This window comes from Rhinatrema bivittatum, chromosome 1 (genome assembly GCF_901001135.1).
Source record: "Rhinatrema bivittatum chromosome 1, aRhiBiv1.1, whole genome shotgun sequence".
Lineage (NCBI taxonomy): Eukaryota > Metazoa > Chordata > Amphibia > Gymnophiona > Rhinatrematidae > Rhinatrema > Rhinatrema bivittatum.
Genome location: NC_042615.1, coordinates 831,333,868 through 831,360,865, shown reverse-complemented (window position 1 = coordinate 831,360,865; position 26,998 = coordinate 831,333,868). Strand labels below are relative to the sequence as shown.

Sequence of the window (26,998 nt, the reverse complement as noted above, 5' to 3'; positions counted from 1 at the left end):
TTTCCTAAGAAGTCTCTCATGAGGGATTTTGTCAAAAGCTTTCTGGAAATCCAGAAAAACTATATCAACCGGCTCACCTTTATCCACAGGTTTATTTACCCTCTCAAAAAAATGTAGCAAATTTGTGAAGCAAGACTTCCCTTGGCTAAAACCATGTTAGCTTTATCCCCTTAAACTATGCTTATCTATATGTTCAGCAATTTTGTTCTTTATGATGGTTTCTACCATTTTGCCTGGTACAGACGTCAGACTCACTGGTTTGTAATTTCCTGGATCACCCCTTGATCCCTTTTCAAAACTTGACATTACATTGGCAATTTTCCAGTCTTCAGGTAGCATAGAAGATTTTATTGATAGTTTACAAATTACCAATAGCATTTCTGCAATTTCATTTCTCAGTTCTTTTAGCACTCTGGGATGTATACCATCTGGTCCAGGTGATTTGCTACTTTTTAGTTTGTCAATTTGCCCTACTACATTTTCCAGGTTCACTGAGATTTGTTTCATTTCCTCTGAATCATCACCTTTGAATATCATTTCTGGGATGGGTTTCTCTCTTACATCTTCATTTAGTCTCTTTGCTTTGGCTTTGTCATCTCTAAGTGCCCCTTTTACCCCTTGATCAACTAATGGTCTAACACAGTGGTCCTCAACCCTGTCCTGGGGGCCCACCAGCCAGTCGGGTTTTCAGGATACCCACAATATTTTTTATTTTATTTAGCATTTTTCTATACCGACCTTCAAAGTTAAATACCTTATCAGGTCGGTTTACATCGAACAGGGACATAAACAGTAAACATAAACAACTTATTATAATCAGGAGAAAAACAAAGTTACATTTAACAAGGACTGCAAAACTTGGAAGCTTAGAACAGCTGGAAAGAAGGCTTAAAAGGGTAGTAAGTTAAGAAACTAAGACCTAAATATGCATGAATATGCATGAATATGCATGAGAGAAAATTTGCATGATATGGAGGCAGTGCATGCAAATTTTCTCTCATGCATATTCATTGTGGGTATCCTGAAAACCCGACTGGCTAGTGGGCCCCCAGGACAGGGTTGGGGACCACTGGTCTAATGGACTCCCTCACAGGCTTTTCACTTTGAATGTACCTGAAAAAGTTTTTATTATGAGTTTTTGTTTCCATGGCAAGCTTCTTTTCAAATTCTCTCTTTGCCTTCCTTATCAATGCTTTGCATCTGACTTGCCAGTGCTTATGCTGTTTTCTTCACTCGGATCCCTTTTCCATTTCTTGAAAGTTGTTCTATTAGCTATTATAGCCTCTCTCACCTCACCTTTCAACCATGCCCGTAGTTGTTTAGCCTTCTTTTCACCTTTTCTAATGCGTGGAATACATCTGGTCTGGGCTTCCAAGATGGTATTTTTAAATAGCATCCATGCCTGAGCTAAACTCTTAACCTTTGCAATTGCTCCTTTCAGATTTTCCTAACCATTTTCCTCATTTTATCAGTCACCTTTTTGAAAGTTAAATGCTGTTGTACTACTTTTTTCTTTTGTGCTCCCTCCAGTTATTAAATCAAATTTGATAATTTTGTGATCACTATTGCCAAGTGTCTCCAACACTGTCATCTCTCGCACCAAATCCTGTGTTCCGCCAAGGACCTGGTCTAAAATAGTTTCCCCTCTTGCTGGTTCTGGTACCAGCTGCTCCATGAAGCAGTAATTTATTGCATCTCGGAGCTTTACTTCTCTAGAATGCCCTGATGTAACAGAGTAGTTAAATCACAAGCAGATTGTGATAAATTGCAGGAAGACCTTGTGAGACTGGAAAATTGGGCATCCAAATGGCAGATGAAATTTAATGTGGATAAATGCAAGGTGATGCATATAGGGAAAAATAACCCTTGCTGTAGTTACACGATGTTAGGTTCCATCCATATTAGGAGCTACCACCCAGGAAAGAGATCTAGGCATCATAGTGGATAACACACTGAAATCGTCGGTGCAGTGTGATGCGGCAGTCAAAAAAGCAAACAGAATGTTGGGAATTATTAGAAAGGGAATGATGAATAAAACGGAAAATGTCATAATGCCTCTGTATCACTCCATGGTGAGACCACACCTTGAATACTGTGTACAATTCTGGTCACCACATCTCACAAAATATATAGTTGTGATGGAGAAGGTACAGAGAAGGGCAACCAAAATGATAAGGGGAATGGAACAACTCCCCTATGAGGAAAGACTAAAGAGGTTAGGACTTTTCAGCTTGGAGAAGAGACGACTGAGGGGGGATATGATAGAGGTGTTTAAAATCATGAGAGGTCTAGAACGGGTAGATGTGAATCGGTTATTTACTCTTTCGGATAGTAGAAAGACTAGGGGGTACTCCATGAAGTTAGCATGGGGCACATTTAAAACTAATCGGAGAAAGTTCTTTTTCACTCAACGCACAATTAAACTCTGGAATTTGTTGCCAGAGGATGTGGTTAGTGCAGTTAGTATAGTTGGGTTTAAAAAAGGATTGGATAAGTTCTTGGAGGAGAAGTCCATTACCTGCTATTAATTAAGTTGACTTAGAGAATAGCCACTGCTATGACTAGCAACAGTAACATGGAATAGACTTTGGGGTAGATTTTCTAAATCTACTTGCGCACGTACTTTTGTTCGTGCACCAGGCGCAAACAAAAGTACGCCAGATTTTATAAGATACGCGCGTAGCCGCGCGTATCTTATATAAAATCCGGGGTCGGCGCGCACAAGGGGGTGCACATTTGTGCAACTTGCTCGCGCCGAGCCCTGCGCGTGCTGCCCGTTCCCTCTGAGGCCGCTCTGAAATCGGAGCGGCCTCAGAGGAAACTTTCCTTCTACCCCCACCACACCTTCCCCTCCCTTCCCCTCCCTAATCCACCCCCCCCGGCCCTATCTAAACCTTCCCCCTATCTTTGTTGCTAAAGTTACGCCGGCTGTTAGTTTTTGGGTACTTGCCAGGTTCTTGTGGCCTGGATTGGCCACTGTTTGAAACAGGATGCTGGGCTTGATGGACCCTTGGTCTGACCCAGTGTGGCATTTTCTTATGTTCTCCAGTTATGAAGTCAAATTTGAACGTGTTGTGACCACTATTACCAAGTGGCTCCAACAGTGTTACCTCTCGCACCAAATCCTGTGTTCCACTAAGGACCTGGTCTAAAACAGTTTCCCCTCTTGCTGGTTCTGGTACCAGCTGCTCCATGAAGCAGTCATTTATTACATCTAGGAACTTTACTTCTCTAGAATGCCCTGATGTAACATTCACCCATACTGGGGTAATTAATATCACCCCTTATTACTGTGCTGTTGATTTTGTTGGCTTCCCTAATTTCTTTTAGCATTTCATTGACCGTTAGTTCATTCTGGCCAGGTGGATGGTATATTACCCTCACTACTATTTTATTCCCCTTTTCACCTGGAATTTCTATCCATAAAGATTCAACATTGCATTTTGTTTCCTGCAAAACTTTTATCCTGTTTAACTCAATGTTCTCTTTAACATATAGAGCCACCCCTCCACCAGTTTAATCCATCCTATCATTTTGATATAATTTGTACCCTGGTATCACAGTGTCCCATTAGTTATCCTCCTTCCACCAGGTCTCCAAGATGCCAATGATATCTCCCTCTTCATCCAGGGCTATACACTCTAACTCTCTCATCTTATTTTCTAGACTTCTAGCATTTGTATGCAGACATTTCAAAGTATGTTCAAAGTATGTTTTATGTTTGTATTAACAAACTGTTTATCAATTGATAGGGGTAATTTGAAATCTTTCTGTTCTGTCTGCTCTTTCGTTAAAGGCGCCTGCTCCCCTTTGGCATTTATTGCAATCTCTCTTCTGGGATGCCCTATTTTCCCTGTTCTCTTAGTGTCCTTCAAAGATTCATCATTGCAGACCATGTGCTCCTGAGTGACTGTCAGCTTACCCACCCTCATCTAGTTTAAAAGCTGCTCTATCTCCTTTTTAAAGGTTAGCGCCAGCAGCCTGGTTCCACCCTGGTTAAGGTGGAGCCCATCCCTTCGGAAGAGACTCCCCCTTCCCCAAAAGGTTCCCCAGTTCCTAACAAAGCTGAATCCCTCTTCCTTGCACCATCGTCTCATCCACGCATTGAGACTCCGGAGCTCTGCCTGCCTCTGGGGACCTGCGCGTGGAACAGGAAGCATTTCAGAGAAAGCTACCCTGGAGGTTCTGGATTTAATCTTTCTACCTAGGAGCCTAAATTTGCCTTCCAGAACCTCCCTCCCACATTTTCCTATGTCGTTGGTGCCCACGTGTACCACGACAGCCGGCTCTTCCCCAGCACTGTCTATAATCCTCTCTAGGTGACGCGTGAGGTCCGCCACCTTCGCACCAGGTAGGCATGTTACCAGGCGATCCTCACGCCCACCAGCCACCCAGCTATCTACATTCCTAATAATCGAATCACCAACTATAACGTCCGACCTAACCCTTCCCTCCTGGGCTCATGCCCCCGGAGACCTGTTCTTGGTGCGAGAGGATACTACATCACCTAGAGGGCAGGTCCTAACTACAGGATTGCTTCCTGCCTCATCAAGCTGATGCTCTCCTTCCGGGTGATCTTCCTCCTCCAAGGCAGCACAGGGGCTACCAGATTGGAGGTGGGACTTCTCTACTATGTCCCTGAAGGGTCTCCTCTCTGCCTCTCTTAGCTCCTCCGGGCCTCCAGAGATCGGACTTGTTCTCTGAGAGGCAGGAAGCTCTTTGCACTTAATGCACACATACGACCTCTCGCCAGCTGGGAGATGATCATACTGGTGGCACTCGGTGCAAAAGACTGGAAGTCTCCCTCAGCAAGGCAAGGGGCACAGGGGGACCCCCTGCAAATGTTTATCCTGCAGGGGCAGAGAGAGAGAGAGCAAACAGGGCTCAGGACCTCTGCTAGCATCCCTTTTGGAACTTGACTTTCACTTAATAGGTTTTGACATTAAAATATAAACCTCCGATTTGACTCTTACGGCGCCGTGAGTCATCTGTCACCCCCTAACTCTTTCTGATTTGTCCTGCTTGGGGTATTATTCATCTCTGCTCCTGCCTATCATTGCCCCAAGCAAATAGACCATCAATGGTTCTCTGTCCCCTACCCTTCATGGGCCGTGAATGAATTCATTCTCAGTGCACCATTAGCTGTTCCCCGGTGAGTTATAAAACTTCTTCAGCAAGTCATTCCAGTTACCAACTCTTCCCCTACCCTACCCTACCCCTGAGCAAAGGCAGAGAGCTCTACCAATGCTGCCGAGGCCCCCCGAGACAGGACCCCCGGCTCACCTCACTTTGTTAAGTGTCCGTGGACGCCATCACAGGGGTAGGAGTGAGCATTCTTTTTTAATTGAATGGGTTTTTTCGGAACACAAAAGCTGATTTTTGGATGGCTCTGAATGGAGCGAAAACCAAACAGCGTCACCTTCGGTAAGAGGGAACGCTGAGACGAGCATTTGGTTTTGGAAGTCTGTGTGTGCACAAAAAAGCACTTTTTTGCACGCGCAGAGGAAGTTGTGTGCACAAACTGGTAACGCTGCTTGTGCACAAAGCATTTTTTGTGTGTGCAGCTATGAAACTACCTGCACACACTGCCGAGCCTGAAAATGATGAAAGGAACAAAGCGAAAACAAAATGAAAACAGAGCAAACTGGCCAGCGAAATGAAGGAAAGCGAGCCTGTGCGTCCTTTCCTCAGGGGCGAGGGATTTGCGTACCTGTCTCTCTAGCTCTGCGTGCTGCAACCATTTCCTTCTGGAACAGTTTCTTCAAATTGTACCCAAAGGCTTCTCGATGCATGGCCTTGGCTAGAGAGACCACTTCCGCCTTCTCTGCCGGGACGATGGTGCGGATCGTGTATCCTGCGGGATCAGTGGGGGGGGGAAAAGCGGGGTCAGTTCCTTTCAGAAACAGCTGGTGGCGCCACCGACCCAATGACCCCAGTCCTCGCCCTCACACACACGCACATGCACACACACACGCATTCACATACACACACACTCACATACACAAGCACTCACACACGCACACACACTCACACACACACTCACACACACTTACACACATACACACGCACACACACTCACACACACACGCACACACACTCACACACACACGCACTCACATGCACTCACATGCACACTCTCACACACACATACACACACTCACGCACACACTCACATACACATGCACTCACACACTCACACACACACACTCACACACACTTATACACACGCGCACACACACGCACTCACATACACAAGCACGCATACACACACTCACACACGCACACACTCACATACACATGCACTCTCACACTCACATGCACTCACTCGCACACACTCACACTCACACTCTCATACACACGCATGCACACGCACTCACACACACACTCACACACATGCACTCGCACGCACACATACACACACACAGACACTCTCACACACACACACACACACACTCGCACTCACACGCACTCACACCACACACTCACACACACACGCACTCGCACGCACATGCACTCACACGCACTCGCACACACACACACACACTCACATGCACTCACACGCACACTCACACACACACGCACACACACACACGCACTCACACACACACACACACTCACATGCACTCATACACACACACACACACACGCACTCACATGCACTCACACGCACGCCTCCCACCCACCACTTCTCACCTGGTTGTGCCAGAGTTGACCCCTAGAGTAGGCGCAGGGTTGCCAAGTCTACCTATTTCCTCGGGGGGGGGGGGGGGTTATTTTGATGGGAATGTGTTTGATTGGCTATTAATTGGAATCCTTCCTGGAAACTTTACACTTCCTGCTGCCCGCAGCAGGAGGTGTAAAGTCTTTGCATGGCCAAAAAATGTATTTGGATGACCCCAAATATTGGAGTTGGCTTAAGAAGTTATTTGGCTATCTCAGCTCAACCCTGGAACATCACCAGATGCCCCTTAGTTGTTCGGCTTAATTTTGGCTGGATAATGACTTGTCCAGCTGGGATTTAGCCGGATGGATGGCGGGGACACTGAAAAGTCAGCGTTCAGCTGGATAACTTCCAGGTTGTCTGACAAAATGCCTCTGAATATTGACCTCTATGTTTTTTTTTAATATTGGGATGCTGCATTTATTTACCATATTGTTCATCTTTATGTTTAGGAATGATGTCTTCTTTTTGGGTTGTGTTCTGCAGAACTCTCATGCTACATTGGTGGGCTATGAATAATGATGTAAAATAGTAAATAAATCCCCCATCTCCTCTGTCCTGGGAATAGCCAGTGGCTACGGACTGAAACGCAGACAGGGAGGGCAGTGCTGCCAGACTCTAGTGCAAGAGAGTCCGTAGTGCCCTTCCAGCTGGGGGAGTTCTCATTCTGTTGGCCGGGAGAGGAGCGTGGGAGCTGCCAGCGGGAGGAGAGGTGGCGTAGCCGTGGATTAGGAGTTGGTGAGAGCCAGGCTTCGTGGGGGTCAGGTGGCATGTAAGGGAAGAGTGGAGAAGGGGGTGAGACTGGGGATGGCAGCCATGCCTCCATCTTCCTAGGGTCGTCTTCTAGGCCGTCAACAGCATTGACGTTTGCGTCTCCGGACCTCGCTAGCGAGGACAAGACGACATTTGCTGGGACTTCTGTGCCTCGCTGCCCATCTGTCTCCCCAGGCTCCTGGCACTTGGTCAATGGGAGTGTGCAGCCTGCAGGCCCAGGGCAGTCCAAGAACTCTTCTGTGGCTTCATTTCTCAGGGAACGCCAAGGAGGAGACAACGGCAGTAAGTGTCTGGAGATGATCTCTGCTGCTAGCTGGTGGTGCCAGTTGGATAATATCTGAACCCCACACATGGAAGAGGAAGGAAATCCTTGGGGCGGGGGTTAGGAGCTGTGCCTTGGGGATACTGGAGGGATTCAGTTTAGCAGTAATGCGAGCTATTCATCTATTTTTATGCAAGCTCAGGCCATGTCCAGCTAAGCTGACGCACGTTATTTACATTTTTTAAGTAAACCCGCCTCACGTGCGCTTCGAGACTGGAGTTTGATGTTTGCCTTTTCAGTTTGGGCGGGGGGGGGGGGGGGGGGAGGCGGGATGTGGGGTGAGGTGCGGGGAGGGGAAGGGACCGAACTTGACTGGCAAAGAGGAGTGAGACCCCCCTACAGGAGAGGCAGGAAATGAGAGAGGCCTGAGCTTCTCCCCCTCGCAGAACTGAAGAAAGTCCCTCGATCTGACAGCTCGGTGTTTTGCTGGGATAATTTTACTCCGCAGTTTGGCCTCTGTTCCACATTTTGAAGAACAGGGTAACCACCTCAATTTGACCCGAGGGTTTGCATCCTGCTGAATTTTGACTCGGAGGGCTCCACTAACAGCGTTTCTGGCAGTCCCTGGGGGGCCACAGTGATTGCGGGAGGAAGCACCGTACGCTGGGAATCCTTTCCTAGCCCTCAGCCTCCCCTGCCCTACTCTGCGGGACATTTTTTTTTTTAAGTTGGGGGCCAGGTCCTGAGTCCCCCTCGCCCGGAGGGGAGCAGCTGCAGCCGAACGTGAATGAATCGGCGCGGGACCGAGCTACCGTCCGCCCTCGCTCCAGGCCTACCTTCCCGTACAGAAAGCAGGAGGAGATGGGACCACCGCGGGAGGGAGGGGTCCTGGGAGTCCACGCTGGCCCCCGGTGCGGCCCTCAGGGCCGGCCCCCACCGGGGCAGGGGATTGATTGTGGCTCTGCTGCTGCCTGGCGGGGGGGAGGCAGGGAGGGAGGGAAGGAGAGAGGGATTCGCTGCTGGCTTAGCTGTCAGGGGCAGGAAGGGCTTTTGCTGTTTTTTTCAGGACCGCGCCTGCTGAACGGTTACAAGCGGAGAAGGTGAGGCAGAGCGAGAGGTCCTTTCCTCAATCAGAGCAGCGCATTTTCATAAACGGGCGAGTTACCTGCCCTGAAATGACACGGAGAGGCTGCAGGACCGACCCCCTCCTCTCCCTCCTCGCCCTTCCTTAACTTTCCCTCTCGCTTTCTCCCCGGCGCTGGAACCGGCCTACGAGAGGTTGGGAAACGCCGCTCAAAACGATCGCCCACCGCGCACGACGCCGGGCCCAGAGGAGCTCTCCTTCAGGCGAGATCCCTTGGCGTGCTGGCACCTTCCCCCATGAGCCTCTGTTTTCTGGGAGCCTGGCAGCGCCCCCACGGCGGGGAAAGCTCAGGAATGCAGGGCCGACGCCGCCAGGGTGCATCCGGGGCTCTGCTGCGGCTCCCAGCCCGGGAGCTGGCGTGGGCTCTCCTGCTGACGCCTCGCAGGGCGTTACCGCCACTAAAAAGGACTCAGTAATGTAAATAAATTCCTCCCTGTCCTCCACTCCTTCCCCCCCCCCCCCCAAGTTTCAACTTCTCCTGCCTTTTACCAGGGTTAGGTGGTGGTGGTGGTGGGGGGGGGGGTCTAGTTTTCATTTTTGCCCCGAGACTTTTTAGGTATAAGGGGCATCAAAGTGTCCCCTGCTGATGACCTGAGTGTCGGCCCCACAGGCCCCCCGGGTAGCTGAGGAGGCAGGAAGCAGGGGTGCGGCGCTGAGCCTGACAGGCGACTCTGAAGCCCCTTGGCTCGGAGTTCCTCACCGCAGCTCCCTTCACTTCCTTCCTCTCCTGAGAGTCTGGCTGGGTCCCCTGGACCTCGGGGTCAGGGACGCTTGTCTTGGGGGTCCAAAGGTGGACTTATGAGGTATTCTAAACGAGCAAAGAGGCCTCTAAGAAGGGGGGGCGAGTGCCCCACCTCTGCTCGCCGTGAGAGAGGCTTCTTCCGTCAGTGTTTTGGGGAAAGAGGGCTCCCTCGGTGGGGAGGCAGAGGGAAGGCCGCCGTGCAGGGAAGAGAGGAGGTCGCACGGAGCATCAAGGCAAGAGCTTCTGAAGGATTAGCAGAGGAGGGGAGGGGATCTGCAGCCGGTGTGCAGGTAGCACCCGGGACGCGCCCCTGGGAAGAGGGACCCAGGCTCCATTTCTGCACGGCTGCTGCGAAGGTGCATCTCCTGTCGAGTTTTCAGGAAAGGGGTTTTTTTTTCCTCAATAGCAGCTGACTTGTGCTATCTTTCAACGTTAGGAGCAGAAACTTGAGTGGGATAACAGGATCACTTTACAACCCTAAACCAGGAGGGGGGCTGGATCAGGTTTCCCAGAAGCACAGGCTGCTCAGCTATTTCCCCAGGTTTTACTGTCGCTGTGCTCATTATAAATAATAAATGTTCATCTTCCCTTATAACTAAGTCACTCAGTCCCGACTGTAGAGCAAACTCAAAGAATGCAATACAGAAGGTTTGTAAAATACGAACCCACTGAAGATCACAGCAGAGAAAATCTGAATGCAAATCCCCTCCCCCAACCCGCTTCAATGGCAGTGGAGGGAGGACGAGGAAGAAGAATTAAATTCAGACGAGGACCAGTGCTGGGCCCTGATTCTTACGGTGCAGGGAACTCATACACAAGATATTGGGGAAAGGCACAGGACCCCTGCCAGGGCCGAGTCCTAAAGTGAAGCAGGTTCAAGCTGCATTGTCTGAAATATCAAGAAGGCTGATCACCAGGCACAAATGATGCTGGCAGGAATCTTCTTATGGGTTTGACAGTTGTTTGGTTTGAATGTAAATATTACTGCCCTTAACAGAAGGCATGGGGGTAACCTCCACGGAGCGGCAGTTACTACCCTTAACAGAAGGCATGGGGGTAACCTGCACGGAGCGGCAGTTACTACCCTTAACAGAAGGCATGGGGTAACCTGCATGGAGCGGCAGTTACTACCTTTAACAGAAGGCATGGGGTAACCTGCATGGAGCGGCAGTTACTACCCTTAACAGAAGGCATGGGGTAACCTGCACGGAGCGGCAGTTACTACCTTTAACAGAAGGCATGGGGGTAACCTGCATGGAGCTGCAGTTACTACCTTTAACAGAAGGCATGGGGGTAACCTGCACGGAGCGGCAGTTACTGCCCTTAACAGAAGGCATGGGGGTAACCTGCACAGAGCGGCAGTTACTGCCCTTAACAGAAGGCATGGGGGTAACCTGCACGGAGCGGCAGTTACTGCCCTTAACAGAAGGCATGGGGGTAACCTGCATGGAGCGGCAGTTACTGCCCTTAACAGAACGCATGGGGGTAACCTGCACGGAGCGGCAGTTACTACCCTTAACAGAAGGCATGGGGGTAACCTGCACGGAGCGGCAGTTACTGCCCTTAACAGAACGCATGGGGGTAACCTGCACGGAGCGGCAGTTACTACCCTTAACAGAAGGCATGGGGGTAACCTGCACGGAGCGGCAGTTACTACCCTTAACAGAAGGCATGGGGTAACCTGCACGGAGCGGCAGTTACTACCCTTAACAGAACGCATGGGGGTAACCTGCACGGAGCGGCAGTTACTACCCTTAACAGAAGGCATGGGGGTAACCTGCACGGAGCAGCAGTTACTGCCCTTAACAGAAGGCATGGGGGTAACCTGCATGGAGTGGCAGTTACTACCCTTAACAGAGGTCATAGGGTAACCTGCACAGAGCATCAGTTACTACCCTTAACAGAAGGCATGGGGGTAACCTGCACGGAGCAGCAGTTACTACCCTTAACAGAGGTCATAGGGTAACCTGCTTGGAGCGGCAGTTACTACCCTTAACAGAGGTCATAGGGTAACCTGCACGGAGCGGCAGTTACTACCCTTAACAGAAGGCATAGGAGTAACCTGCACAGAGAGGCAGTTACTACCCTTAACAGAAGGCATAGGAGTAACCTGCACAGAGAGGCAGTTACTACCCTTAACAGAAGGCATAGGAGTAACCTGCACAGAGAGGCAGTTACTACCCTTAACAGAAGGCATAGGAGTAACCTGCACAGAGAGGCAGTTACTACCCTTAACAGAAGGCATGGGGGTAACCTGCATGGAGTGGCAGTTACTACCCTTAACAGAGGTCATAGGGTAACCTGCACGGAGCGGCAGTTACTACCCTTAACAGAAGGCATGGGGGTAACCTGCATGGAGCGGCAGTTACTACCCTTAACAGAAGGCATGGGGGTAACCTGCATGGAGTGGCAGTTACTACCCTTAACAGAGGTCATAGGGTAACCTGTATGGAGCGGCAGTTACTACCCTTAACAGAGGTCATAGGGTAACCTGCATGGAGCGGCAGTTACTACCCTTAACAGAAGGCATGGGGGTAACCTGCACGGAGCGGCAGTTACTACCCTTAACAGAAGGCATGGGGGTAACCTGCACGGAGCGGCAGTTACTACCCTTAATAGAAGGCATGGGGGTAACCTGCACGGAGCGGCAGTTACTATCCTTAACAGAAGGCATGGGGGTAACCTGCACGGAGCGGCAGTTACTACCCTTAACAGAAGACATGGGGGTAACCTGCACGGAGCGGCAGTTACTATCCTTAACAGAAGGCACGGGGGTAACCTGCACGGAGCAGCAGTTACTACCCTTCTCAGTAACATGGGGGTAACCTGCATGGAGCGGCAGTTACTATCCTTAACAGAAGGCATGGGGGTAACCTGCATGGAGCGGCAGTTACTACCCTTAACAGAAGGCATGGGGGTAACCTGCACGGAGCGGCAGTTACTACCCTTAACAGAAGGCATGGGGGTAACCTGCACGGAGCGGCAGTTACTACCCTTAACAGAAGGCATGGGGGTAACCTGCACGGAGCGGCAGTTACTATCCTTAACAGAAGGCATGGGGGTAACCTGCACGGAGCGGCAGTTACTACCCTTAACAGAAGACATGGGGGTAACCTGCACGGAGCGGCAGTTACTATCCTTAACAGAAGGCACGGGGGTAACCTGCACGGAGCAGCAGTTACTACCCTTATCAGTAACATGGGGGTAACCTGCATGGAGCGGCAGTTACTATCCTTAACAGAAGGCATGGGGGTAACCTGCACGGAGCGGCAGTTACTACCCTTAACAGAAGACATGGGAGTAACCTGCACGGAGCGGCAGTTACTATCCTTAACAGAAGGCATGGGGGTAACCTGCACGGAGCAGCAGTTACTACCCTTATCAGTAACATGGGGGTAACCTGCATGGAGCGGCAGTTACTACCCTTAACAGAAGGCATGGGGGTAACCTGCACGGAGCGGCAGTTACTACCCTTAACAGAAGGCATGGGGGTAACCTGCATGGAGCGGCAGTTACTACCCTTAACAGAAGGCATGGAGGGTAACCTGCACGGAGCGGCAGTTACTACCCTTAACAGAAGGCATGGGGGTAACCTGCAGGGAATGGCAGTTACTGCCCTTAACAGAAGGCATGGGGGTAACCTGCATGGAGCGGCAGTTACTGCCCTTAACAGAAGGCATGGGGTAAACTGCACAGAGCGGCAGTTACTGCCCTTAATAGAAGGCATGGGGTAAGCTGCACAGAGCGGCAGTAGCTTCCATAAGAAACTTGCTGGGCAGACTTTTTCTGTCGTCGTTACTATCTAAGGGCCTTGAAAATCTACAGCTCCCCCCATCACGAGGAGGAGCTGGGAGCAAGGGTCAGAATGTGGCCCCTGAACGTCCCAGGGAGCTGCTGAGTGCTGTTAGCTGGCGGGAGAAGGGCCCCCATCCCAGGCGTTCTTTGCCGTAGGCGTGCTGTGTAACGTTTCATGTGGCAGATCATCTTTCTTTCGGTTGTTTTCACCATGCACACGCTTCGGGCATGTAACGTGCCCGCAGAAGCAGGTCTTCACCTCAGCCGGGGCCCTGGAGGAAGCAGGGGACGGTGACGGCCTGGTGACGCTCACCCTCCATCACTGATCAAGCTGACGGCAGGAGGAGGGGAGGGGAGGTGCCACGGGCTGCGTCTTCCTCCTCTGCTGCGACGGGTCCAGCTGGCCCTGCTGTGGTAGGTTGTGCCGCAGGGTTCAAAGTGCAAGCTGGGGCCAGGGCAGACGCGCCTCTGCCCTCCTGCCAGCAGTGGAGGGAAGGGGGAGAAAGGGGCCGAGCGGGGAGACGGGAAGGGGCTGAGGGATTAAAGGGGGATCAGGTGTTGGGGGAAGCAGGAGATGGGGGAGTTAGAAGGGGATCAACTGGGGGAGTAAGGAGCACTGACTGGCGGGGTGAAGGGGAGAGGAGGGGCCGTGGAACTGAGAGGGAGATTGCATGGGGAGTGAGGAGAGGCTGGTGGGCTGAAAGGGTGAGGGGGAGAGGCGGGGCTGGGTGGATGAGGTGTGATTAATTGGTTGAGGAGTGAGAGGGGACTGAAGAGGAGTTAGAAAGACATGGGTTAGGAACATGTGTGAGAGAGAGAGAGAGGGGTGTGGGAGGGTGGTGAGAGAGAGATGGTGGGGGTGTGGGAGGGTGGTGAGAGAGATCATGTAAAGAATCAATTTGGAAGTTTTGCATACTCTACGGCAAACACCGCCACAGCCCAGCTATTGCTCAGCCGGTGCCTCAGAACATGAGAGACATGGAGGGGGAGTGAGAAGTCGAGGGGTACAAGAGTTGGGGGAAGTGGGGAGGTGGGGGACAGGGAGGAGGGATATGCAGGACAGAGGTGGAAGGGAACGCTGCATACAAACCTCACTCACTGGTGTCCCTGTATCTTACTACACTGTACAAAAGCATTAGAAAGGGCCGACAGTGCACGTAGCATTGTGCTGGATTGTTATATGGTGCTGACGGTGTACACTGCACCGTACAGCTCTGACCTATAGCACTGCACATTACTGGTGTCCCTGTATCTTACTACACTGTACAAAAGCATTAGAAAGGGCCGACAGTGCACGTAGCATTGTGCTGGATTGTTATATGGTGCTGACGGTGTACACTGCACCGTACAGCTCTGACCTATAGCACTGCACATTACTGGTGTCCCTCTATCTTACTACACTGTACAAAAGCATTAGAAAGGGCCGACAGTGCACGTAGCGTTGTGCTGGATTATTATATGGTGCTGACGGTGTACACTGCACCGTTCAGCTCTGACCTATAGCACTGCACATTACTGGTGTCCCCGTATCTTACTACACTGTACAAAAGCATTAGAAAGGGCCGACAGTGCACATAGCGTTGTGCTGGATTATTATATGGTGCTGACGGTGTACACTGCACCGTACAGCTCTGACCTATAGCACTGCACATTACTGGTGTCCCCGTATCTTACTACACTGTACAAAAGCATTAGAAAGGGCCGACAGTGCACGTAGCATTGTGCTGGATTGTTATATGGTGCTGACGGTGTACACTGCACCGTACAGCTCTGACCTATAGCACTGCACATTACTGGTGTCCCTCTATCTTACTACTCTGTACAAAAGCATTAGAAAGGGCCGACAGTGCACGTAGCATTGTGCTGGATTGTTATATGGTGCTGACGGTGTACACTGCACCGTACAGCTCTGACCTATAGCACTGCACATTACTGGTGTCCCCGTATCTTACTACTCTGTACAAAAGCATTAGAAAGGGCCGACAGTGCACGTAGCATTGTGCTGGATTGTTATATGGTGCTGACGGTGTACACTGCACCGTACAGCTCTGACCTATAGCACTGCACATTACAGGTGTCCCTCTATCTTACTACTCTGTACAAAAGCATTAGAAAGGGCCAACAGTGCACGTAGCATTGTGCTGGATTGTTATATGGTGCTGACGGTGTACACTGCACCGTACAGCTCTGACCTATAGCACTGCACATTACTGGTGTCCCCGTATCTTACTACTCTGTACAAAAGCATTAGAAAGGGCCGACAGTGCACGTAGCGTTGTGCTGGATTGTTATATGGTGCTGACGGTGTACACTGCACCGTACAGCTCTGACCTATAGCACTGCACATTACTGGTGTCCCCGTATCTTACTACACTGTACAAAAGCATTAGAAAGGGCCGACAGTGCACGTAGCATTGTGCTGGATTGTTATATGGTGCTGACGGTGTACACTGCACCGTACAGCTCTGACCTATAGCACTGCACATTACAGGTGTCCCTCTATCTTACTACACTGTACAAAAGCATTAGAAAGGGCCGACAGTGCACGTAGCATTGTGCTGGATTGTTATATGGTGCTGACGGTGTACACTGCACCGTACAGCTCTGACCTATAGCACTGCACATTACTGGTGTCCCCGTATCTTACTACACTGTACAAAAGCATTAGAAAGGGCCGACAGTGCACGAGCGTTGTGCTGGATTATTATATGGTGCTGACGGTGTACACTGCACCGTACAGCTCTGACCTATAGCACTGCACATTACTGGTGTCCCCCTATCTTACTACACTGTACAAAAGCATTAGAAAGGGCCGACAGTGCACGTAGCGTTGTGCTGGATTATTATATGGTGCTGACGGTGTACACTGCACCGTACAGCTCTGACCTATAGCACTGCACATTACTGGTGTCCCCCTATCTTACTACACTGTACAAAAGCATTAGAAAGGGCCGACAGTGCACGTAGCGTTGTGCTGGATTATTATATGGTGCTGACGGTGTACACTGCACCGTACAGCTCTGACCTATAGCACTGCACATTACTGGTGTCCCCCTATCTTACTACTCTGTACAAAAGCATTAGAAAGGGCCGACAGTGCACGTAGCTTTGTGCTGGATTGTTATATGGTGCTGACGGTGTACACTGCACCGTACAGCTCTGACCTATAGCACTGCACATTACTGGTGTCCCTCTATCTTACTACTCTGTACAAAAGCATTAGAAAGGGCCGACAGTGCACGTAGCGTTGTGCTGGATTATTATATGGTGCTGACGGTGTACACTGCACCGTTCAGCTCTGACCTATAGCACTGCACATTACTGGTGTCCCCGTATCTTACTACTCTGTACAAAAGCATTAGAAAGGGCCGACAGTGCACGTAGCGTTGTGCTGGATTGTTATATGGTGCTGACGGTGTACACTGCATCGTACAGCTCTGACCTATAGCACTGCACATTACTGGTGTCCCCGTATCTTACTACACTGTACAAAAGCATTAGAAAGGGCCGACAGTGCACGTAGCGTTGTGCTGGATTGTTATATGGTGCTGACGGTGTACACTGCACCGTACAGCTCTGACCCGTAGGACTGCTTCTCGCATGTCTTGGGGCTTGGTGGCTGAGCACTGATCCACTCACCCCTGCCCGTCTTCAGGGATGATGACGATTTCTTCGGCTTGGAGTCCGACCCGCTCTCAGGTTGGACATCACTTTCTGCCTCCTGCTGCTCTGAGTCCTGGATGACGGAGACGTTCAGCGAGCTGGAGCGGGAAAGCGGCGGGGCATCCAAGCTGGACAGAGATGCCTTCTCTGCCTCGACGGGAGAGGGGTCTGGGTCCATGTCTTCCGTGTCCATGCCGTCGATGGCGGTGTCCTCATCTGTGCCACGGGGTTCCTCGGTCTGCGGCGCCGGAAGGATGCTGATGTTTTGCAGACTTATCTGCCTGGCGTACATTACATGCTGGTCCAGATGCGGAGCCCCACCCCTAGCGAAGCTTCTCCCCTCCTGGCCGTGGCAGGAGGGGAGGTTGTTCTGCCAGGTGCTTGGGTTCCTTAGTGTGTCTCTGCAGCTAGCTCTGTGTCTCTGGGCGTGTTCCACGTTACCTGGATACCTGGCGAGGTGGCTGCCGGAGCCCTGGCATTGTGACGCTGCGGAGTGCCGGGCAGAGGCTGAGAGCTGCAGGGCGTGCGTCCCCATGGCGGGTGTGCGACTGTATGGGACCGGGAGTGTGGGCTTTCCATCCTGCTGTGGGACTGAACACGTCATTGAGACTTGTGGAAACTGAATATGTGTGCGTCTTTGCCACTGCTGCACATGAGGTGTTGTGTGTGTGGTGTGTCTGTTGCTAAGTGAGGTATATATTTGTGTGTGTGTGTAAGAATCTGTGTATGTCTATGTGCATGTTTTGGATGTGCTGAATATTTCTAGGGTGTGTGTGTGAGAATCTATGATTATGTGCCTGTGCTCGATGTGCTTTTTGTACTGTGTATGTGTGTGTGTGCGTGTGTGTGTATGAATATGTCTATGTCTGTGTGCCTGTTTTGGATGTGCTGAATATTTCTAGTGTGTGTGTGTGTGTGTGTCTGTGTGTGTGTGAGAATCTATGATTATGTGCCTGTGCTCGATGTGCTTTTTGTACTGTGTATGTGTGTGTGTGCGTGTGTGTGTATGAATATGTCTATGTCTGTGTGCCTGTGCTAGATGTGGTCCATACTTGTATTGTGTGTCTGTGTGTGTGTGTGTATGAATATGTCTATGTCTGTGTGCCTGTGCTAGATGTGATCCATACTTGTATTGTGTGTGTGTGTGTGTGTGTGTATGAATATGTTTAGATGTATGTGCCTATCATGCTAGATGAGGTGTATATTTGTACTGTGTGTGTGTGTGTGTCTGTTTGGTTTGGTTTGAGGAAATGAATCTGTGTATGTCTGTGTGCCTGGGCTGGATGTGGTATATATATTTGTAGTGTGTGTGTGTGTGTATGAATATGTTTAGATATATGTGCCTATCATGCTAGATGAGGTGTATATTTGTACTGTGTGTGTGTGTGTGTGAATCTGTGTATGTCTTTGTGTCTGTGTTGGATGTGTATATTTATGTGTGTGTGTGTATGAATCTGTGCATGCCTGTGTACTTGGGCTAGATGTGGTGCATATGTGTGTATGTGTTTACATGGATATGTGTGTCTGTGATGGATGTAGTGTATGTTTGTATTGTGTATGTGTGTATATGAATCCGTGCATGCCTGTGTTCCTGTGCTGGATATGGTGTATATCTGTGTGTGTGTGTATGAATCTGTAGGTCTGTGATGGATGTAGTGTATATTTGTACTGTGTGTGTGCGTGTGTGCGTGTGTAATGGTATGAATCTGTGCATGCCTGTGTACTTGGGCTAGATGTGGTGCATATGTGTGTGTGTTTTTACATGAATATGTGTGTCTGTGATGGATGTAGTGTATGTTTGTATTGTGTGTGTGTGTGTGTGTGTATGAATCCATGCATGCCTGTGTACCTGTGCTGGATGTGGTGTATATTTCTGTGTGTGTGTGTATGAATATGTGTGTCTGTGATGGATGTAGTGTATCTTTGTAGTGTGTGTGTGTGTGTGTGTATGAATCCGTGCATGCCTGTGTACCTGTGCTGGATGTGGTGTATATCTGTGTGTGTGTGTATGAATCTGTAGGTCTGTGATGGATGTAGTGTATATTTGTACTGTGTGTTTGTGTGCGTGCGTGCCTGTGTAATGGTATGAATCTGTGTGGGAGCACTGAGAGGAGAGGATCACCTTGCTGGTGGCTGAAAAGATTTGATAAATACTTCTTGGGAAAATTTTAGAAATTAAAAGTTTTGGGGAGAAGTAAATTGGGGTATATTCTTTAGAGGTTTGTGTGTCTGTATTAAATAGCTAGTCAGAAGGCAGGCAAAATAACAAGAAGTTTGTGTGTTTGTATGCTAATGCCAGAAGTCTAAGAAGTAAGATGGGAGAATTAGAATGTATAGCAGTAAATGATGACATAGACTTAATTGGCATCTCAGAGACATGGTGAAAAGAGGATAACCAATGGGACAGTGCTATACCGGGGTACAAATTATATTGCAATGACAGAGAGGAGCACCCGGGAGGCGGTGTGGCGCTTTATGTCCGGGATGGCATAGAGTCCAACAGGATAAACATCCTGCATGAGACTAAATACAAAGTTGAATCTTTATGGGTAGAAATTCCTTGTATGTCGGGGAAGACTATAGTGATAGGGGTATACTACCGTCCACCTGGTCAAGATGGTGAGACGGACAGTGAAATGCTAATAGAAATTAGGGAAGCTAACCAAATTGGTAGTGCAGTAATAATGGGAGACTTCAATTACCCCAATATAGACTGGGTAAATGTATCACCGGGACACGCTAGAGAGATAACGTTCCTGGATGGAATAAATGATAGCTTTATGGAGCAATTGGTTCAGGAACCGACGAGAGAGGGAGCAATTTTAGATCTAATTCTCAGTGGAACACAGGACTTGGTGAGAGAGGTAACGATGGTGGGGCCGCTTGGCAATAGTGATCATAATATGATCAAATTTGAATTAATGACTGGAAGAGGAACAGTATGCAAATCCATGGCTCTCGTCCTAAACTTTCAAAAGGGAAACTTTGATAAAATGAGAAAAATTGTTAGAAAAAAACTGAAAGGAGCAGCTACAAAAGTAAAAAATGTCCAAGAGGCGTGGTCATTGTTAAAAAATACCATTCTAGAAGCACAATCCAGATGTATTCCACACATTAAGAAAGGTGGAAAGAAGGCAAAACGATTACTGGCATGGTTAAAAGGGGAGGTGAAAGAAGCTATTTTAGCCAAAAGATCTTCATTCAAAAATTGGAAGAAGGATCCAACAGAAGAAAATAGGATAAAGCATAAACGTTGGCAAGTTAAATGTAAGACATTGATAAGACAGGCTAAGAGAGAATTTGAAAAGAAGTTGGCCATAGAGGCAAAAACTCACAGTAAAAACCTTTTAAAATATATCCAAAGCAGAAAGCCTGTGAGGGAGTCAGTTGAACCGTTAGATGATCGAGGGGTTAAAGGGGCACTTAGAGAAGATAAGGCCATCACGGAAAGATTAAATGATTTCTTTGCTTCGGTGTTTACTGAAGAGGATGTTGGGGAGAGACCCGTAATGGAGAAGGTTTTATGGGTCAGTCACAGATGGTGATCATGGTTTCAGGAGGTGTGGATTTTGGTGGGTCAGTCACAGGTGATGTTCTCAATCTCAGGAGATGTGGGGTTGGTGAGTCAGTTACAGATGATGTTCTCAGCAGCGGCGGATTCCAGCCCGGGTATTCACCGCCCAGGCCGGCCCAGGACACAGTACGTGGTCTGCCGAGCGCGGCTCTGTCACGGCCGTGCACGCCAGACCACGTGACTGGAGCGACCCCCTGATAGTCCAATCCGCCCCTGGTTCTCAGTCTCAGAAGGTGTGGGTTTTGTGTGTCAGTCACAGGTGATGTTCTCAGTCTCTTGTGATGTGGGGTTTGGTGGATTACTCACTGGTAAAGTTTTCATTCTCAGGGATGTAGGATTTAGTGGGCTAGTCACAGATGAATTTCTCAGTCTCAGAAGGTGTGGGGTTGGTGGATCAGTCACAGGTGAAGTTCTCAGGAGGTGTGGGGTTAGTGGGTTAGTCACAGGTGAAGTTGTCATACTCAGGAGATATGGATTTTGCTAGATCAGTTACAGGTGTTGTTCTCAGTCTCTTGGGATGTGAGGTTTGGTGGATTACTCACTGGTAAAGTTTTCATTCTCCTGGATGTGGGATTTAGTGGGCTAGTCACAGATGAATTTTTCAGTCTCAGAAGGTGTGGGGATGGGTTCAGTCACAGGTGACTATCTCAGGAGGTGTGGGGTTGGGATGGGTTCAGTCACAGGTGAAGTTCTCAGGAGGTGTGGGGTTCGGGGGTCAGTCACAGGTGACGTTCTCAGGAGGTGTGTGGTTGGGGGGTCAGTCACAGATGAATTTCTCACTCAGAAGGTGTGGGGTTGGGATGGGTTCAGTCACAGGTGACTATCTCAGGAGGTGTGGGGTTGGGATGGGTTCAGTCACAGGTGAAGTTCTCAGGAGGTGTGGGGTTCGGGGGTCAGTCACAAGTGACGTTCTCAGGAGGTGTGTGGTTGGGGGGTCAGTCACAGATGAATTTCTCACTCAGAAGGTGTGGGGTTGGGATGGGTTCAGTCACAGGTGACTATCTCAGGAGGTGTGGGGTTCGGGGGTCAGTCACAGGTGACGTTCTCAGGAGGTGTGTGGTTGGGGGGTCAGTCACAGATGAATTTCTCAGTCTCAGGAGGTGTGGGATTGGGGGGTCAGTCACAGGTGAAGTTCTCAGAAGGTGTGGGGTTGGGGGGTCAGTCACAGGTGAAGTTCTCAGAAGGTGTGGGGTTTGGGGGTCAGTCACAGGTGATGTTCTCAGGAGGTGTGTGGTTGGGGGGTCAGTCACAGGTGAATTTCTCAGTCTCAGGAGGTGTGTGGTTGGGGGGTCAGTCACAGGTGAATTTCTCAGTCTCAGGAGGTGTGGGGTTGGGGGGTCAGTCACAGGTGAAGTTCTCAGAAGGTGTGGGGTTCGGGGGTCAGTCACAGGTGACGTTCTCAGGAGGTGTGTGGTTGGGGGATCAGTCACAGGTGAATTTCTCAGTCTCAGGAGGTGTGGGATTGGGGGGTCAGTCACAGGTGAAGTTCTCAGGAGGTATGGGGTTGGAGGGTCAGCCACAGGTGATATTCTCAGGTTCAGAAGGTGTGAGGTTTGCTAGGTTAGTCACATGTGATGTTCTCATTCTCTTGAGATGTGAGGTTTGGTGGTTTACCCAATGGTAAGGTTTTCAGTCTCAGGAAATGTGGGATTTGGTGGGTTCGTCACTGGTGAATTTCTCAGTCTCAGGAGGTGTGGGGTTGGGGGGTCAGTCACAGGTGAAGTTCTCAGGAGGTGTGGGGTTGGGGGGGGTCAGTCACAGGTGAAGTTCTCAGGAGGTGTGGGGTTGGGGGGGGTCAGTCACAGGTGAAGTTCTCAGGAGGTGTGGGGTTGGGGGGTCAGTCACAGGTGAAGTTCTCAGGAGGTGTGGGGTTGAGGGGGTCAGTCACAGGTGAATTTCTCAGTCTCAGGAGGTGTGGGATTGGGGGGTCAGTCACAGGTGAAGTTCTCAGGAGGTGTGGGGTTGGGGGGTCAGTCACAGGTGAAGTTCTCAGAAGGTGTGGGGTTCGGGGGTCAGTCACAGGTGACGTTCTCAGGAGGTGTGTGGTTGGGGGGTCAGTCACAGGTGAATTTCTCAGGAGGTGTGGGGTTCGGGGGTCAGTCACAGGTGAAGTTCTCAGAAGGTGTGGGGTTCGGGGGTCAGTCACAGATGACGTTCTCAGGAGGTGTGTGGTTGGGGGGTCAGTCACAGGTGAATTTGTCAGTCTCAGGAGGTGTGGGATTGGGGGGGTCAGTCACAGGTGAAGTTCTCAGGAGGTATGGGGTTGGAGGGTCAGCCACAGGTGATATTCTCAGGTTCAGAAGGTGTGAGGTTTGCTAGGTTAGTCACATGTGATGTTCTCATTCTCTTGAGATGTGAGGTTTGGTGGTTTACCCAATGGTAAGGTTTTCAGTCTCAGGAAATGTGGGATTTGGTGGGTTAGTCACTGGTGAATTTCTCAGTCTCAGGAGGTGTGGGGTTGGGGGGTCAGTCACAGGTGAAGTTCTCAGGAGGTGTGGGGTTGGGGGGTCAGTCACAGGTGAAGTTCTCAGGAGGTGTGGGGTTGGGGGGTCAGTCACAGGTGAAGTTCTCAGGAGGTGTGGGGTTAGTGGGCTAGTCACAGATGAATTTCTCAGTCTCAGAAGGTGTGGGGTTGGTGGATCAGTCACAGGTGAAGTTCTCAGGAGGTGTGGGGTTAGTGGGTTAGTCACAGGTGAAGTTGTCATACTCAGGAGATATGGATTTTGCTGGGTCAGTCACAGGTGATGTTCTCAGTCTCTTAGGATGTGGGGTTTGGTGGATTACTCACTGGTAAAGTTTTCATTCTCAGGGATGTGGGATTTAGTGGGCTAGTCACAGATGAATTTCTCAGTCTCAGAAGGTGTGGGGTTGGGATGGGTTCAGTCACAGGTGACTATCTCAGGAGGTGTGGGGTTGGGATGGGTTCAGTCACAGGTGAAGTTCTCAGAAGGTGTGGGGTTCGGGGGTCAGTCACAGGTGACGTTCTCAGGAGGTGTGTGGTTGGGGGGTCAGTCACAGATGAATTTCTCAGTTTCAGGAGGTGTGGGATTGGGGGGGTCAGTCACAGGTGAAGTTCCTCAGGAGGTGTGGGGTTGGGGGGTCAGTCACAGGTGAAGTTCTCAGAAGGTGTGGGGTTCGGGGGTCAGTCACAGGTGACGTTCTCAGGAGGTGTGTGGTTGGGGGGTCAGTCACAGATGAATTTCTCAGTTTCAGGAGGTGTGGGATTGGGGGGTCAGTCACAGGTGAAGTTCCTCAGGAGGTGTGGGGTTGGGGGGTCAGTCACAGGTGACGTTCTCAGGAGGTGTGTGGTTGGGGGGTCAGTCACAGGTGAATTTCTCAGTCTCAGGAGGTGTGGGATTGGGGGGGTCAGTCACAGGTGAAGTTCTCAGGAGGTGTGGGGTTGGGGGGTCAGTCACAGGGTGAAGTTCTCAGAAGGTGTGGGGTTCGGGGGTCAGTCACAGGTGACGTTCTCAGGAGGTGTGTGGTTGGGGGGTCAGTCACAGGTGAATTTCTCAGTCTCAGGAGGTGTGGGATTGGGGGGTCAGTCACAGGTGAAGTTCTCAGGAGGTATGGGGTTGGAGGGTCAGCCACAGGTGATATTCTCAGGTTCAGAAGGTGTGAGGTTTGCTAGGTTAGTCACATGTGATGTTCTCATTCTCTTGAGATGTGAGGTTTGGTGGTTTACCCAATGGTAAGATTTTCAGTCTCAGGAAATGTGGGATTTGGTGGGTTCGTCACTGGTGAATTTCTCAGTCTCAGGAGGTGTGGGGTTGGGGGGTCAGTCACAGGTGAAGTTCTCAGTCTCAGGAGGTGTGGGGTTGGGGGGTCAGTCACAGGTGAAGTTCTCAGGAGGTGTGGGGTTGGGGGGTCAGTCACAGGTGAAGTTCTCAGTCTCAGGAGGTGTGGGGTTGGGGGGTCAGTCACAGGTGAAGTTCTCAGGAGGTGTGGGGTTGGGGGGTCAGTCACAGGTGAAGTTCTCAGGAGGTGTGAGGTTGGAGGGTCAGTCACAGGTGAAGTTCTCAGGAGGTGTGGGGTTGGGGGGTCAGTCACAGGTGAAGTTCTCAGGAGGTGTGAGGTTGGAGGGTCAGCCACAGGTGAATTTCTCAGTCTTGGGAAGTATATATTATGGTTGAGCAGGGTGGCGCAAAGTATTACTCCAGTAGCAGTACACGGCTCCACAGCATAGCAGGGTAATTTTTTTGTCTTGCCAACCATCTCCCCCTTGGGTTGATCCCACAGGTTTTAGTGGCCAGAAAGACTTCTGGGCAGAATGCATGGAGAGGATTCAGTAGGGAATTACGCAGGCTGGAGTGGTATGAACAAGGTAAGGTAAGACACAAAGGCAGGAACAAGGTAGACCACCAGAAGACCTAGACAGGTGGCCTTGTTGGTGTCAGGAGGTGTGGGGTTTGATGGCTCTGTCACAGGTGTCCCTATTGGTCTGAGCAGGTGTGGGGTGTGGTGGCTGTGTCACAGGTGTCCACGTTGGTCTGAGGAGGTGCAGAGATTAGTGGCTGTCACAGGTATCAGGAGGTGTAGGGTTTCATTGCTCTGTCACAGGTGTCTATGTTTGTCTCAGGAGTTGTGGGGGTTTGGTGGCTGTCACAGATATCCTTGTTGGTCTGAGGAGGTGTGGGGCTTAATGGTTCTGTCACAGTTGTCCTTGTTCGTGTCTGTAGGTATAGGGTTTGGTGCATCTGTCACAGGTGTCCTTGTTGGTGTCTGTAGGTATAGGGTTTGGTGCATCTGTCACAGGTGTCCTTGTTGGTGTCTGTAGGTATAGGGTTTGGTGCATCTGTCACAGGTGTCCTTGTTGGTGTCTGTAGGGACAGGGTTTGGTGCATCTGTCACAGGTGTCCTTGTTGGTGTCAGTAGGGATAGGGTTTGGTGCATCTGTCACAGGTGTCCTTGTTGTACTAAGGAGGTGTGAGGTTTGATGGCTCTGTCACAGGTGTCCTTGTTGGTGTCTGTAGGTATAGGGTTTGGTGCATCTGTCACAGGTGTCCTTGTTGGTGTCAGTAGGGATAGGGTTTGGTGCATCTGTCACAGGTGTCCTTGTTGGTGTCTGTAGGGACAGGGTTTGGTGCATCTGTCACAGGTGTCCTTGTTGGTGTCTGTAGGGACAGGGTTTGGTGCATCTGTCACAGGTGTCCTTGTTGGTGTCAGTAGGGACAGGGTTTGGTGCATCTGTCACAGGTGTCCTTGTTGGTGTCAGTAGGGATAGGGTTTGGTGCATCTGTCACAGGTGTCCATGTTGGTCTGAGAAGGTGTGAGGTTTGGTGGATCTGTCACAGGTGTCCATGTTGGTCTCAGGAGTTGTGGGGTTTGGTGATTGTCACAGGTGTCCTTGTTGGTCTGAGAAGGTGTGAGGTTTGGTGGATCTGTCACTGGTCCTTGTTGGTGTCAGTAAGTGTAGGGTTTAGTGCATCTGTCAGAGGTGTCCTTGCTGGTCTAAGGAGGTGTGGGGTTTCATGGCTCTGTCACAGGTGTCCATGTTGGTCTCAGGAGTTGTGGGGTTTGGTGATTGTCACAGGTGATCTTGTTGGTCTGATGACGTGTGAGATTTGGTTGCTCTGTCACAGGTATCCTTGTTGGTCTGAGGAGATGTGGGGCTTTATGGCTCTGTCACAGGTGTCCATGTTGGTCTCAGGAGTTGTGGGGTTTGGTGATTGTCACAGGTGATCTTGTTGGTCTGTTGACGTGTGAGATTTGGTTGCTCTGTCACAGGTATCCTTGTTGGTCTAAGGAGGTGTGGGGTTTCATGGCTCTGTCACAGGTGTCCATGTTGGTCTCAGGAGTTGTGGGGTTTGGTGATTGTCACAGGTGATCTTTTTGGTCTGTTGACGTGTGAGATTTGGTTGCTCTGTCACAGGTATCCTTGTTGGTCTGAGGAGATGTGGGGCTTTATGGCTCTGTCACAGGTGTCCTTGTTGGTGTCAGTAAGGATAGGGTTTGGTGCATCTGTCACAGGTGTCCTTTTTGGTCTGAGGTGTGGGTTTTACTGGCTTTGTCACAGGTGATCTTATTGGTATCAGTAGCTATTGGATTTTTTTCATCTTTCACAGTTGTCCCTCTTGGTCTCAGGATGTGTGGGGTTTTGTGGCTCTGTCACAAGTGTCCTTGCTGGTCTGAGGTGGTGTAGGGTTTGGTGCGTTTGTCACAGGTGACCTTATTGGTATCAGTAGCTATTGGATTTTTTTTATCTGTCACAGGTGCCACTGCTGGCCTGAGGAGGTGTGGGGCTTTATGGCTCTGTCACAGGTGTCCTTGTTGGGCTGAGGAGGTGTGGAGTTTGGTGTCTGTAACAGGTGTCCTTGTTGGTC

At 50.2% G+C, this 26,998-nt stretch overlaps 1 protein-coding gene across 1 annotated transcript in view; it reads right to left on the bottom strand.

Annotated features, from left to right (window-relative positions):
* Positions 1-17,513, bottom strand: part of FAM221B (family with sequence similarity 221 member B) — a gene marked incomplete in the record, with an annotated part of 26,569 nt that extends 9,056 nt beyond the window's left edge. The window contains 2 exon segments of the mRNA XM_029583017.1: positions 5,711-5,854; positions 17,078-17,513. Of these exon segments, the coding sequence (XP_029438877.1) occupies positions 5,711-5,854; positions 17,078-17,393 (460 nt within the window).
* Between the last annotated feature and the right edge of the window lie 9,485 nt (positions 17,514-26,998).